The 14,996-nt window shown below is 40.3% G+C and overlaps 1 protein-coding gene across 2 annotated transcripts in view; it reads right to left on the reverse strand.

The window, feature by feature from the left end:
• MACROD2 (mono-ADP ribosylhydrolase 2) overlaps positions 1–14,996 on the reverse strand; it is a 902,990-nt gene that overhangs the window by 261,231 nt on the left and 626,763 nt on the right. For both annotated transcript variants that reach the window (XM_032994762.2, XM_032994761.2), the window contains exon 8: positions 6,998–7,071. In XM_032994762.2, the coding sequence (XP_032850653.2) occupies positions 6,998–7,071 (74 nt within the window). The remainder of the gene's footprint in view (positions 1–6,997; positions 7,072–14,996) is intronic.

The raw sequence follows: 14,996 nt of genomic DNA on the forward strand, positions 1-14,996 counted from the left end.
ATCAGACTTCTACTTAAATAGCAGCCTGAAGAACATATAAGAAAGCACTGCTGCCTTGGCAGCTTACTTATCATTTCAGAAAATGACTTGTCTGTTGGGATGATAGTTAGGTTTGGGCTTTGGGGACAGCACTGAATCTCTTTGAGCCCAGTGAGAGAGCAGCTACACAGAGCAAGTAAATCATTTTAATTTTGTACAAGTTGAAAAGCATTTTTTCCTCGACTTCAGCTAGATGACAGTGGCATGATGGCTGATTTTCATTTCAATCAGAGCAGCATATGATTACCACCTAATTAGAATGTAGAAATAGAAAGGAGATCATTTTTTAACCTACCCAAGAGAACGGTGCTGGGGGAGGGGAGGAGATTATGTTAATCAAATGATACTGGCATATAAGAGCTACCAAAATAGCCGCCTGAATTTTTATCGGCACCCTTACTGTCCTTGAGGATCTGACAGTGGCTTCAATTGATACCTGTATTTTCAGAGCTTTATTTCCAAGTAATAAATATACTTTAAAATAAATACATGTCACTGCAGGCACAAACGTGTCATAAAAGATATCACCCTGGGCATAAATGCATATATTGTTTTTCAAAATTACACATAGTTTTGTTGACTACTGTCCTAGTTTCAGCTGGGATAGAGCAGTCCAAAGAAATACTGAAATTGGGTTGCTCTGATGTTTTCATGAGCTTGGGAGGTAAAAGCAACTTTTTGTTAGCTGCCTGACCTGATTTTGAAGGGAAAGATGAGAAATGTTCCTACCGTGCTGTCTTACACCTGCCAGGTATACGCCTATATTACAACACTGCACAGCACTGACACTTCCAGACCAAGGTGGTACCCAAATGGATATCATGGGGTGCCACGCTTGCCCGTGGAGAGCTGCACATGATGCAAAGCTGTGGTTGTGTTAGTTGACACCGAAATAAAGCTCCAGTGCCTTTAAAAGCTCACTAAAGCATACCTGCACTTTCCTGCCTTGCGTGATAGAGAACAGTGGCGACTCCCTTTGCTCTGTCCTCCCAGGCAGTGGCTGCCCAGCAGGACATCTACCTCCCTGCAAAACAGGCACCAGTACCTAGCACCACTTTAGGTGCTCGGGCCACCCTGCACGGCACACAGGTTTCCCTCTGGAGGCCAACAGCTCTCCCGTGGGTCCTGTGCCATACCTGCCAGCCCACGCAGCCATCCTGCCCACCCTCGGGCACCGAAGACCAGTGCTCTTTTTCTTTCAGCAGCAAGAGCTCTTTGCGCCAAGGTGCCTGGAGCAGGCTTATAGGCCCGGGTGGCCAACATACAGCACAGCTGGCTTAAGTCCTGCTGGCCCTCTCCGCTCCATCGTGCACATGAGGAGGGCAGCGGGGGAGCCGCTTCCTCCAAGTCTTGCTGACCCGGAGGCAGACACTTGCTTACCACAGCATCAGGGTGACAGGCTCCCCGAGGACAAGGAAAACAGTGCAATCCCTGAAGCTCCGCTTTCTCAGCACAGATCTTCCCTTCCTCGAAACCCTACAGACCCTCCCCATCCTTAGAAACTCGAGGCAAGGCCAGCCCAGCCCCTCTGTGCCACCAAGGCACAACCATGTACAGGAATCGGTGCACAGGAAAGGTAATTTCACTTTAACTATCTCAGCAGTGGAAAATATCACCAAAGAACAGCACAAAACAAAGCACAGGTGCAGGACACCCATGTTGTGGTGTGCCTAACTTGACAAACCAGGTGTTTCCTCCTGAGAATTCTTCTCATAAGTGTAGCAAGTGCGATCCTGTTCCCCCTTCCCACCCACCCCCACCCCCCCCCCCCAAACCAGAGTTCCACTAATGTCAACTGTACCAGGATTCTGCTCATCCTGTTTTGCTGGAAACATACAATATTTTTTTGGCAGTGGGATAATGAATAACTACTTGCTAAAACACAGAGACCTAAATCTCATACAATCCAGGCGAAGTAAGAAAAAGTCTCTTTTCAGTAGTGATTCTAATGAAAAGGAATCAGGAATGCATTGATTTATTTTCCATTTATGTGCTTTTAATCTGCATCAGTTATTTCAATGGAACATATATTGCAATCACACTTTCCTGGTTGTTGTTCTACTGGGGTGCGTAATAAATGTTGTGAAATATTGTGCAAGAGAAAGAACAACACTTTGAATTAAATGTGCTGTTAAATTAAAGTCTGTTCTTGAGCACTGAAAAAGTCCTGAGACTTTTCATTTCAGTGACATAAGGTAAGGCATACACTGAGGGTTTTTTTATTTTTCACCCTTTTGAGAAACATAGCATGGTACTGAAGTAAAAGCAAATAACAATTTCTAACATTGCAAAAGTTTGAAGATACCTGTCACAAAAAAAAAAAAAACAACCCAACCAAACATGACCCTCTTCCTGCTGCCCCACAAAATTCATGGGGTCCAGTATTTAAAAATGTCACAATTGTTTTGTGAGACCATTATGGGAAATCGGGTGGCAATATCTCAAACCTTGCCAAATTTTCCCAGAAAGAAACATTCTGAATTGTTCAAAGAGCTTAATGTGCATTTTTAAATGAATGCCACTGTATAATTTCCTAAAGGATGGGATCCAATTCTATTTTGTGCTCTGAAGAATTCTATTAAACCTCTAGAGCACTTTGTGAAATGCGAAAATGCAGTTTGCTAAAGAGATAGCCTAGGTGGTCTGCAGTAAATTAACCAGTACTGCTGACTGTGGCCGTTCTGAGTTTGCTCCAGGGGATTTCTACACTTACAGTATAACACCATCTACCAGCTTCTAAACTAGATTTGCCCTCTGGCTGCAAGTCAGCGGACCTTGGTGTAAAACATGGCCAGAAATTAGTTTGACTAAGAGTTGCATTTCAAGTCCAGAACAGTGCTGCGTGTTACGTGCAACTAAGTCCAAACCATTACTTACAATGCTGTTGTTTTCCCTAGTGGACTTTATGTAGTTAAGTTTTAGGTTGCTAGACTACCACTGCTGCTGCCCTGCCTAGCTGGTGTTCCATGTTCAGTAAATTACAATAGGTTTCTCTCTGTGTTGCTTTGTAACAATTAACCTCAGAAAGAAGCTAACTCCATTTGCATGGTAATGAGACATTCATCTGAGCGACATCAGAGTTAAGCATGCTAATAAGTTTTTATGCAAACACCTGAGGGGTCAAGCACAACCTTGGACTTGGATAAGAAAACCTTTTATTAAATGCAAATCACTTTTCTTGTAAATACTATGACAGAGAACTTCGTAGGACTCTAACACAGCTTGCAAGAATGGAGTGGTTTAGGTTATATTTTCAGGCCCTCAGGCTGACTAAAGAATGTAGCCACTGATTTATTTATATTTTGAATTAATATCCGTGTGGATAAAATCTTCATTATAGCATCAAAGGAGAGAAGTACTACAGGAAGGTAGAGAGGAGAAAACAACAATATTGTCTTATCTTTCACAAATTTGTCACAGTTTCTGGGGATGCAGGAAGGCAGATAAGACACTGCTGCTGTACAGCACAAAAGACTTACAAATTTGTCAGGTTTCCATCTCATTCACCTATCTGGTTTTGCCAAGTGTAGTGTTATGTAGGCAGGTTTCCTAGTGAGCAGGCTATCACTTTGGTCTGCCTTGTACTAAAACTTCTTGAATTCATTAAATCGATTCACATTCTACGCTCAAAGAGCTCGAGATCTTGGTTAGGACAACAAGTACCAAACATTACCAAGGGGATAATTGACTGCCAGACATCTTTGGTACTAAAGGAGCAGAACCTTCTCAAGGGCACGGCAGATTGCACAAGGAGGAATGAAGCGAAGAAGCTGACTTTGATTCATTTAACTCTGGCAAAGCCAAGTGCAGGAGGCTTCTCTTGTTGGCGGGAGGAGCTGTTAGCAGGACACACTGACTCACTTTGGCAGCGCAGCCAGTGTCAGGGGAGCAGCTCTGGTTGGTGATAACTGGGGTGAAACATGGGCAGCCCTCTGAAAAGCTGGCCTAGTGGCAAGTCGGTAGGGGTTTTGCTCCAGGACTAGAACATGTGAATTTAAATATCCAGTGGGTGTAGTGGGAGTTGCTCTATCTTTATGACATAAGTTTATAGACAGGACTGTATATTATGGTTATCTGCAGTAAGAGGAGACTATACTGTTGAGATACAGAAAGTCCCTCTCGTTTCCATTGCTGTACGATGAGCTACTTTTTGGAAATGCTTGAGTGATGTATAATATTACTACACGGAGCCCAAATTTTAATTCAAGGGAGTAAGCGTGCACAATATAAAATGGGTCAGATTGACACTTGGCACAGAGCTACGTCAGTTCATTTAAACCAGATGAACTACGCTCATCTTGCCATACGCATTGAACAACAGTGACCCAGCAACTGTATGCTTCTCAAAGATCCCTTTCACTGCTTAAGTTACTGCTACCTCCAATAGAATTGTTAAGTATTTTCATTTTGATGCTGCCCTATTTATGATATGCAAAGCATGCTAGTATGCCACAGCCTAAAATTCAAGGTAGTAGATTGCAGAAAAACCATACAAAGAGGGAAAGCTTTGTAGAAGAAAGTACAAAGCTATGGATAACTGGATCCTCAAAACATACCTTGACTGAAATCTAGCACTCCACTTCCTTCAAAAATAAACAAAAGCTCTTGGTGATCAGTTCCGAATTGTCATATTCACTGATAGGTAATAATTGCATCAAATGCATCACATGTATGTCTTCAAGTGCATCAAACAGCATGAGACATCAACTTGGTGAGTCTGGGATTCAGGGTGTTAGGAAACATTTAATTCAACAACTATTAGCTATACTAGTCCAAAATAAAAAATAAAATAAAATAAAAAAAAAAAAAAACCAAACCCAAACAGATCTGATGTAAGCTCAGTAGGATAAATTTTAACAATTATTTTGTAGTCAGGACAGCCTGGGCTCCTTTCACTGTCCAAAGATTGTAAACTACAGCTACTTACTTAGAAAGAATTCAGATGAAATTGGAGTTTATGGGGAGTAAGACAGGTTTAGAGCTAGGCAGCCACGAGGGCTAAGACTTAGAGGGGAATTTGTTACAGAGAGTGAGAAAGGAAAAATCATGCATATTCAGTGGTCATAGTTCACACTAATCTGCATGGACCATAAATACAGTGGCATTTTGCAAATGCAGGTCAAAATACATAAAATATTATTATAACTCATATAAGAGTCATAAACATATATGACAAACACTGTCACTTCAATCACTATCTGCTATGAACCTCAAATCTTCTTCCAAAACATGACCTGGAGCTTTCCGAGGGCAAGGGGAGGAAGTCATTCAAAATCTACGGAGGGAACCAGAAAAATGTGGAAGCAACACACTAACCAAAAGAAAGAGGGAAAGGTGACATGCAGAGCATATGAGTTTCTAGGTGAGAAGCAGAAAAAGTGAAAAACTGGAAGACTCAGAGTGTATTGAAAGTGAAATTTGTCTTATAGCTGAGAAGCAATGGCTGAACCATAGAGCAAAATCCTTCAGAAAATAGCTTTCATTGAGAAAAGTTCTACACTTTTAATAGGCAGTCTATCAAATGAAGTCAGATTTCTTGTAATACCACTAAGAGAATAGTAATTAAGGGGTGTATATACAATAGATACTCGGCTTTTGAGGAAGAAAAGCTTACTTCTGGAGCCAAAAAAGGGTTTTAGCCTATTTCTTAAACTATATGACAAAAACACAACTAAGAGAAATTATAAGATGGCAGAGCAGCACAAACGTAGAGTTTCTAGCCTTATACTTAAGGGTTAAAATAGCATACTAATAGACTAGATTCCCAAAAATATAAGCCTAGACCCAAGCTGATGACATTTAGGCGCCTACAGTTAACGAGGCTGTCTATCCAAAACTCCTGCGTCACTGCTCAGATCTCTAAGTCACAGGAAGCTACCAAGAACCAGTATCCAAACATGTATGCACTCCTTAGCGTACTGTCAGGTTTTAAAACCTCAACTTACCATTCAAATCTCAATGTAGTATTTCCTTTCCATTCCAAGTTGGTAAAAAACAAAACAAATCACATAGAACTGCTGAATTCATACCCTCACGTATCAAATTCTCGTGAGAAAAAGGCCCCCTGAATATATTGCTAGAGGAAAAATACTACCAATTATGTCCCTGTATCCAGTGCTTCTCCACTGGATGCTTTGTTAAATATTTTCAGACAAAAACACCGAACAACATCTAGCTGTCTAAAATCTGCTGGCTGTCATCATGAGGAAACAGGCATAGCTTCAGTCTAAGACATCATGATTACTTTACTTGCTCTGTCATTTCTTTGTTGCATTTCTCCAATTCAACATTAGGAACTATCAGCTTGCTAAGAACTCAAACCAGACAAAGACAAAAACTAGAAAGGGGAGATATGGAGATCAGTCAGTTGAAAGCATTTTTTTGCCTTGTAAAAATAATCACCATCATGTTGTCACTGGAAGACGACTGGTCCTGTTGAAAATTCACAGTTGTATCACATTTTTAGTGAGTGTTCCAGGGAAAATGAAAACTTAACTCTAAGCAAACCGAAAACTAATGAAAATAGAAATACTGTCATACAGCTTTTTACTGTAAAGTGACCCCTGGAACACCACTGACCTTTGGTGGCTGTTTCCACTGACAACTGTTATATACATTTCCTTTCCAAGAATCTCCTTATTATTACACAAAAATTCTGACGCTCAGAAAAAGCTTAGGAAGAGAATAGTCTTTTACTTTGCCAGGAAAGATTACAATGCACGGGAAATGCACAGTATTGTTTCAAACAAATGTATTTCCCTCCAATTCCAGTTGCTTTTAAATATAACAATCTTTCCCTGGCTATATTGTCCTGACCTGATTTCATCGGTCTTAAGACTTAAATAATAAAAGACTTCAAGGCTCAAGCTTTTTTCTTTCAAGACCTCTTTTCACAGTTTTGAAGTCAAATACCATAATCTTAACCAGAAATTTGGGAAATTTATATTTTATTCCGTACCTCATTGTGATTCTTGCTTAGCCATTCCTTAATAGTGTTAAGGGCAATGACAGCAGCGGGCTCATTTGGAAAACCTAAAGATAGAAAAAATAAGAGATAAATAAAAAGCACACATTTTTCTATACATGTAAGAAAACAAAAATCTGGATTCCCTTTCCCCCCAGTTTTTTGCTTATTCTGGGATTACAAGTTGGTCAACTCCCTTCACAGATTTGTATAAAGGTTTTAGGTAACATCATTTACTTTTTTTCCCAGCTAAACAAATTTAAAATAGGGCCAGTGATATTTTATTGGATTTTTTTTTTTTTTTTTTTTTTTAATTCTAGTTAGGAAAGCTTCACTGCTTAAGAGAAGTAGAAACAATAGAGTGCTATACATGTGTCATACTAGGCAGGCAACAATATAACACATGTATCACAGTAACAAATACTAGGCTTATATTTCATGACATGCAAGAAAAATTCAGATGTTTCTTAAGGCATAAGGGCTTTCTTAAGGCTTTCTTTCTTTAATCCATCTGTCAGCAAAACTATACAACACTATGACCCCAATGCCATAGGCCTTATAAGGATAGAAATGTTTGAGCGAGAAATCTCTTAATTTATGACCTAAAACATAATGAACAACTTTGGAAATTAAGGAATTCTTGAAGAATAGGTGCATGAATTTAAGGCCTGATGTTGCATGATATACTAGCAATAGTAACTCCCCCTAGCACTAAACAATATCAGAAATCTTTCCAGGGATACAGACTTTTTACTTTGATGGCCTCTATCTTTCAAATCTAAAGAAGCTTTCATTACTTAGGCAGCCTTAATTTAATTTTCCTTTAAATTCCTAACTTGAGGGCAGCAAATCATTTTTGTGAGGATTTAAAAATAAAAACCCGTAAGCTGTATGAATAGCTCTCAGTAGGTTAGATTAATAGAACAGTCTTTGAAGAGGTGGAGCTGTGGGCACAGTGTACAAGCAAGCAACGGGGCTAGACAGAAACAGTCATGAAATTTGTCATACAGCTGCATTCATATAGCCTTTTTTAGATCATATATCATCCTCACACCGCAAACTGAAATGTAGACACTGTAAAAAATTAGTAGATTTGTCCATCTTTTTGACCTGGCACATTACCCTCCAAACTCATATCTCCTTTAACCCTTTTTCAGAATTTTTGCAGTGCTAGATTAGAAAAAATGAACAAAATCCCTCCACCCTGAGTCACATCCCCAAAACATTACTCCCTGTAACTGGACTCTGCAAGGATTTTGTCCAGCAGCATGTGTACTGTTTCAAAGTGATAGATGACAGCTATCCAGCAAGAGTAGCAAGTAAAATAGTCAATGTTTGGGTAATACTGACATTTAGCATGTGCTTCCTTTGCACACATTTCTCAATACATCATATTTTCAAATTTTTTGAAATCTTTTTTTCCAGGGCCAAGATAGAAAATTAGCTAAGAACCTACAAGTGTTACTGTAGATACTTCCACTGCTGCTGGGCAAATATATTCTTATGACATTTAATAATGCTGCTGATATCACCAAGGCATATTTCTTATGACACAAACTAATGAACACTAATGAAACCCAAAGCAGGGACTTCCAACAGCCTCATTTTCATCATATAAAATAACAGACCTCTAAGCAGACCGTCTGCTTGAATTAGTAATCTCCTGTCTAAAAACTGGGACTTTGTAACATAGAAATTTTGTACCCCAAGTGTGGTAGATCTGCCTGGACGTACAGTGAACCATATGCAGAGGGACAAATGCATATTTCAGGCAACCAATACACCACTGTTTATGCACTGAACGGTTTATTTTCAGAACAACTCTCCCTCCAGCAAGATTAACTTTTCAGGCTTGTTTTTCACTCCCTTGCAGCTGGGTATTTGCCCAAAACTGAGATAAAGCACTGGCGATTTTATAGAATCTCTCCATAAATTGTATATTATTTAGAAAACCGCTGCCATACTAACCAATCTTAAATAGAAGCTTATCTAGAAAACTGGTGTTCAGTTACTCCTAAGTAACCACAATGTAAAGGAAATAGTTCAGCAACCAACATAAAATGCCGTGAATTCTGTATATAATTTCAGAAGATATGTTGAAATCCACAGAAACCTTTTATGACAAGTTACCAAACGAACAAACAAAAAGAATCTAATTAGTATTTTACACACATTTCTGGTAGTTTTAAAGAAAAGATTACCTTATTGGCTTTATACAGAAGCAGGATGGAATTTATCCTCCTGTTCATATCCTGCATCAGCACAAAAGACCCTGTGTCTCTGATTCTTGAACGGAAAAACATTTTGTTTTATAGGACTGGGTAAACGGGAGATAAAGTGAGATGGGATCTTTTTAAACATGTTTTTGCGTTGTTTTTATCTCTAAGCTACATTTGCCTGCCATAACATTTCTGGTCTGCTCCCATACACACACACACCCATCCCCCTTCCCTACTTTCCTTTCAGCAAAAAAGCAATCTCAGTGCGCACGTGGGAATCAAATTACTTGAGAGAAATGAGCTCGAGGAGCCTCACAGTTAACCGACTGCTGGAGCAGCAGCTCAGGCAATTCTGGCTAAAGGCTCAATTTCACAAAAGATAAAACAGGTAAAGTAATAAGAGTGACACCGGCCCATGTTACTGCAGTGAGTGCTCCTCCAGAATACTGAAAAGGACAAGGGCACAAAAAGGCAAAGAAGCATTAGCCGTAAGGTACAGGCAAGCGGTGCCTCTATACGACTTCACTGGATGTGTTTGGCTGGAGAAAAAGGGAGAGTTGGCAGGTTGTGTGTCATGGCTAAGCGTGAGGTGAAGTGTGTACCGGCCCACGCACACAGGCCTCTAACTCGGACTGGGCTTCCTACATCCTTCAGTGGCAAAGCCAACATTTTGGCAACAAATGCCGCTATACCACAAAAACAGTGACGGCTGCTTTTGGTGCCTGAAGAGCTGCTTCAGCGAGTGGGACGTTTACTGCAGCTCTTTGCATTCTGCAGTGCCTGCTAATCACATCTCACCGTCTATTAGCAGGATCTACTCCCAACCCTTCAAGTACAGCAAATCCTAGAAGTGAGCAGCCGCCACCGCTTGTGCCCCTCTCAGCTCAGCAGCCCTCCTTTAGAGTACAGTTTTATTCATTACAGCTGATGCCACAGCGGGTGGAAGCCTGCAGAGTCGGTTGGAACGAGGGTGTGCAGAAAGTCCCGCATGGTTTGAAAGACGTGGTCGGTGAAGGAGAGATCCCCTGTGCATGCATGGTCAGGGCTGAGCTTTGCTCTGCTCGTTCAACACCACCAACTCTGGAAAGCACGTCAGTGCTGACCATCTCCACGTGCCTGTCCCTCCAGCCTTGTGGGAAAAGGCTGCATCACAGCTGTGTCTCCAGAAACACTTGTTACTCCAAAATCTTTGTCATTTGCTTGGAAAATGTTGCGAAAGCACTCACGTCTTTGTCCAGTTTTTCGCAGATAAAATGTCACTCCAGACAGGAGAGCTGCCTTTGTATATGCCTTTAGAAAAGTGACTGCCAGCTTTAACACTGACTTGGGTACCAGCATCAGCCAAGCCAAAGCTGAGCTTAGAAACTTCCCCTCCTCCTCTTTGCAGGTTGCTAATAGATGTAGATACCACTACATTCACTCCCCAAGATGAATGACTATGTCTTCATACTCCCCACGACAAAAACCCTATCCTACTAGCATCACGTAAAATACACCTCATCTGAACTCTACTGCTTTCAGTATGTCCTTGCACAGATATTACCCACAGTGACAGCCTATGAAAGCTTTAAAAGGTCTTCAAACTTATGAGCTTCTGCACCTCTTTCCAGGACTTTACCACTTCATTCCTGGAAATTGTAACACTGATCTGAGAAATGGCTGCTGAAACGAGCTGCACATAGTGCAAGTTTTTGCAGTCATCGTGGCCATAATTTTCCGAAGAAGGCACGATAAGATCTGCCAGAATTATTTTCAAATATTTGATATTAAATAAATGTGCTGTTTTAGAGGAGGAGACTATGGAGAACTGAGAAAGACAGTAACTGTAGACATACATGTTGAAGTTCCCCTTACATTTTGTATTTATTCCCTGGAAAGCAACTGGTAAGAACATAAGACCTCCTGTTTCATCAATGTATGGAAAATATGCGATGAATTCCCTGTTGCTAGACACTCTAAGTGTAAATGCTCAGACTTTTGTGCTTGGGAGATTTAGCAGAGAAACATTCACGCTATTGTGTCTGTTACTGTATGCCTAATTTGTCTGCGTAGTATCTGAAAAATGTATACTAGAAGTTCTTCAATGAATAACAGTGCAGCAAGGATTTTGCGAGATAAAATTGACAGAACTCTATTTAAGGGACTCCTATATTGTATGGAGATGCTGGTAGCTTCATCCGTCTTTCTTACTGTGCTCAATCCAATGTTGCATCTTATTAAAAATGTCTAACTTGTAATTAGGTAACGCCACCTCCCCATGAAACGCCCATTAACAAAACATAAGTACTAAATAATCAACCTTTAATATGATATGGGTGAAGATGATGATAACAGATTATATTAGTTAGATTATAGCACTAACAAGCAAATGTCAATCCAGAAAATCACTTCAGTAGCTGCAGGGGTGAGTATTATAATTTGTCAGTTTAACTGAGATGCCTAATGTTTTCTGTAAATCAACTCATTCTGGTAAAAAAAGGTCTGCTTTTTTTTTTTGTTGTTGTTGTTGTTAGACAGGTTTTTATTCATTTAAAATACGTTCCCTTCTCTATGGTTTCTGAAAGGCTCATCACAATCTTAATATTCTTATTTGCCAGTTTTAATGATTTCATTTTGAAGCAAATCATGAAAAGAACTAAATGCACATAAACACAAATACTCATTATGTGTTTCTTATACTTTCTCGGAAAAATATCTACACTGGCATGTTTGTGCATATATCAAGATGCAACATTTTGCAGACTGTTCCCGTGTTCTAAAATCAAACCCGAGTCCTGTTGTTTAATCGTCACGACTGTCAAAATATAATAACTTCCATTTATTTATTTTATATATTTGTCCGTGATGTGTAATAAAATATAAATGATGCTCAGCAGTCACATTTTTAAACCATGGAAGCATACCGAAGGCCCTCTCTGTAGTCAGTATGGCAGGGTATTTCCACCATGCATCGAGTATTTGCTGTGTGGGAATCATCAGCACCAGATGGTGTGAAAAATAACGACATTTCCCAGGTTTGTTATTAAAAAAAAAAAAAAAGGCACTGAGCTTTTATTCCATATATGTTCTGAAACCCGATATTATTATTATTGGTGCTACAAATGCTTTCTGAATTGCAACAGACATGTGAATAACTGTGCTTCATTACGGTCATATGGGTTAAGGCTAGCTATTGACAATACACTAATCATTACACTTCAGCCTTATCACTTTATGACAATAAAAGGAAACAAATGAGATGCACAGCCCAGCATGCCTGAAGTAGGGTTAACTCAATACATTCACTTGTCCTTCAGCTGTGAAACTAGCAGTATAATCTTGCAACTGATCCCATATAATCATCTTGTCAAAGATATATTTTAGTAGTCAAAATGAATTCACTCATGCTAGGCTGATTCCCATTACCATGGTAAAAATGGCCTGTTTGGAAGCAGAGATAGAGAATTCTACCAACAAGCTTAGGGTGTTGTTATTGTTGAGGGTTTTTTTTTCTTTTTTTCTCCCCCCCCTGCCTTTTTTTTTTTTTTTTTTTGGTTAAAAAACATGGTCATGTGGTGATTGGATAAACAAGCTGCATAGTTGCAAGCTTGACCATTTTTGTGGACACTTGCAGCCTGGAAAGGAAGTGTCGACATTTGGATCAGCTGCGTTGAAGACTAAACAGAAGAGCCGTGAATCTTCTGCTAAATAACCTACCTTGCCTTATTGAACTCATTCAGCCAGAGAAAACCTTATTTGCTGTCCACTCAAAAAGAAACTTTCAGAAAGACAGTAAAATTAAGTACTGAGAAGAGCTAGTAACCTTTCTGTTACATCAGTTACCCCAAGAAACAAAGCTGCACATATTCACTGTACCCTTCATAGACTGTGCTAGAGTCATTAATTAGTATGCATATAAAATGTCAAAGGAAAATGAGAAGTTTTCAAGATGCATAAACAAAACATTCTTCTGAAGAAATTATTATATGTCTCAATTCCTCTCAAGCAAGGAACATGCCTTTTTATTTTCCCTGAGTGAAAAAATCCATCAGCAACAGAAAAACACATACAGTTCCTGAAGAATCATTGCCAACTGCATTCCACTACTGACAGGATAAAGAGGCAGCTGGTGGAAGACGCTTAATAAAGGAACCCAAAATAAATATCTAGCAACTAATGCAAGAAACAGAACGTCTCCGCTCTGATGCGGTGGCGCAAAGCAGGTGGAGCACTGAAATGGGGGAGAGCCCTTCTGCACCCCCTGCAGCGCACTGGGTGGCTGCGGGACCCCGGCTGAGCCAGCCCCAGCCACCGCTGGCACCGGGCCACGCGAGGAACCTCGCGCAAGTCAGCGGCGCCCAGCCGAGCTGTGGGCCGGGGTAGGGTGGCTCTCTCGGCAAGCGGGGGGCCCGGCTTGTCGGAAAAGGCTCCCCGCGTGTGCTCGTGGCTGCGCTGACCCACAGCCGTGCCCTGCCCACAGCTGCCACCTGCGCCGGCTGCGGCGCAAGACGCTTTTCTTGTGGGTTGCAAATGTGGGCTCAGCTTACGGCACCAGCCACGGGGGGGGTCAGTTACAAGGCAGGGGCTGAGAGGCAAGAATTGCATGCTAAGACATCGTTGATGTTCCTCTGAAACACAGTATCATACCTTGCTTCACTCCACACCCTACTACATTGATAAGATCGGAAAAATGCCTGCCATATAACTGTGTTAAAAGTGTCAGCTGAATATGGACATATACTGTAATTATGCGAGCAGATGGAGACTTGCACTAAAAAGTCTCAAGATTCCACTAAAGAAAAACTGGATTTCAAGTTTACTAATATGTTTGATATTTATTACCATTTGGAGGGAAAAAAAAAAAAACAAACCAAAACAAAAGTTCTACTGAAAATGCATTTACACTTGGATTGCTGAAGACGAATAGAGCTTCCCTATGAGTACCTTACTGCAGGAGGTATTATACTGCGATTCTGCAGGAGAGCTGTGGATTTGCAAGAATTTCACTTTTCTGCATCAGTCAGTAGATTTTTACTAGAAGTTAAGATTTTGGTTTCATTCTTTTTCCAGCATTTACAGGGATTATACTTGCAGGGGGACCACACCATGGATAAATGGGTTCTCTAACAGTCTTGTGAAAAAATAATAGCAAGCAATACTCAGAGACTCTCTGGGAAGCAAACTGCTTCATAGCTGTGCTATTTACTGTGCTATGTGATGGAGCTTTTCTGCCTGTCAGGGTATTTCTAGTGTCCATGTGGAACATTAAGGCTTCCAGCTGAGCATAATAGGGGAAACAGCAGAAAGATACCACCAGAACACTGAAAGGGAAAAGATCTTACTACGCTAGCAATTAGCATTTTCAAATGGTAAGAGAAAGTATACACAATGCAAATACAAGTGAAAGATGTACTTGCACAGGTAGTGTCACAATCATAAAATCTACCTATGAGAGTGTCTATGCAATGTTTGCGTAAATTACACAGATGTTTAGACACATATATGCAGCTGTTCGTGAGCTCAAGTACATCATTCCTCTTAAAACACACTCTATACCACATCCAGAATTGCCATTCCAGAAACAAGTGCTGCACAGAGAAACATTAATTGAAAGAGGTTTCAAAGTGTACATGAGCTCCTTAATGCAGAGTATTTCATCTTCTACTTATCCATATATAGCAAGAAAGTTGTTTTTTTTTTTTTTTTTTTTTTTTTTTAGGGTGGCAACATAATACAGCAAAAGTAATTTGAAACAAAGTGTGAAGTACTAGTCAACTGTAAAATCTCCCATCATA

This window comes from Tyto alba, unplaced genomic scaffold (assembly GCF_018691265.1).
Source record: "Tyto alba isolate M040663 unplaced genomic scaffold, T.alba_DEE_v4.0 Super-Scaffold_16, whole genome shotgun sequence".
Classification (NCBI taxonomy): Eukaryota; Metazoa; Chordata; class Aves; order Strigiformes; family Tytonidae; genus Tyto; species Tyto alba.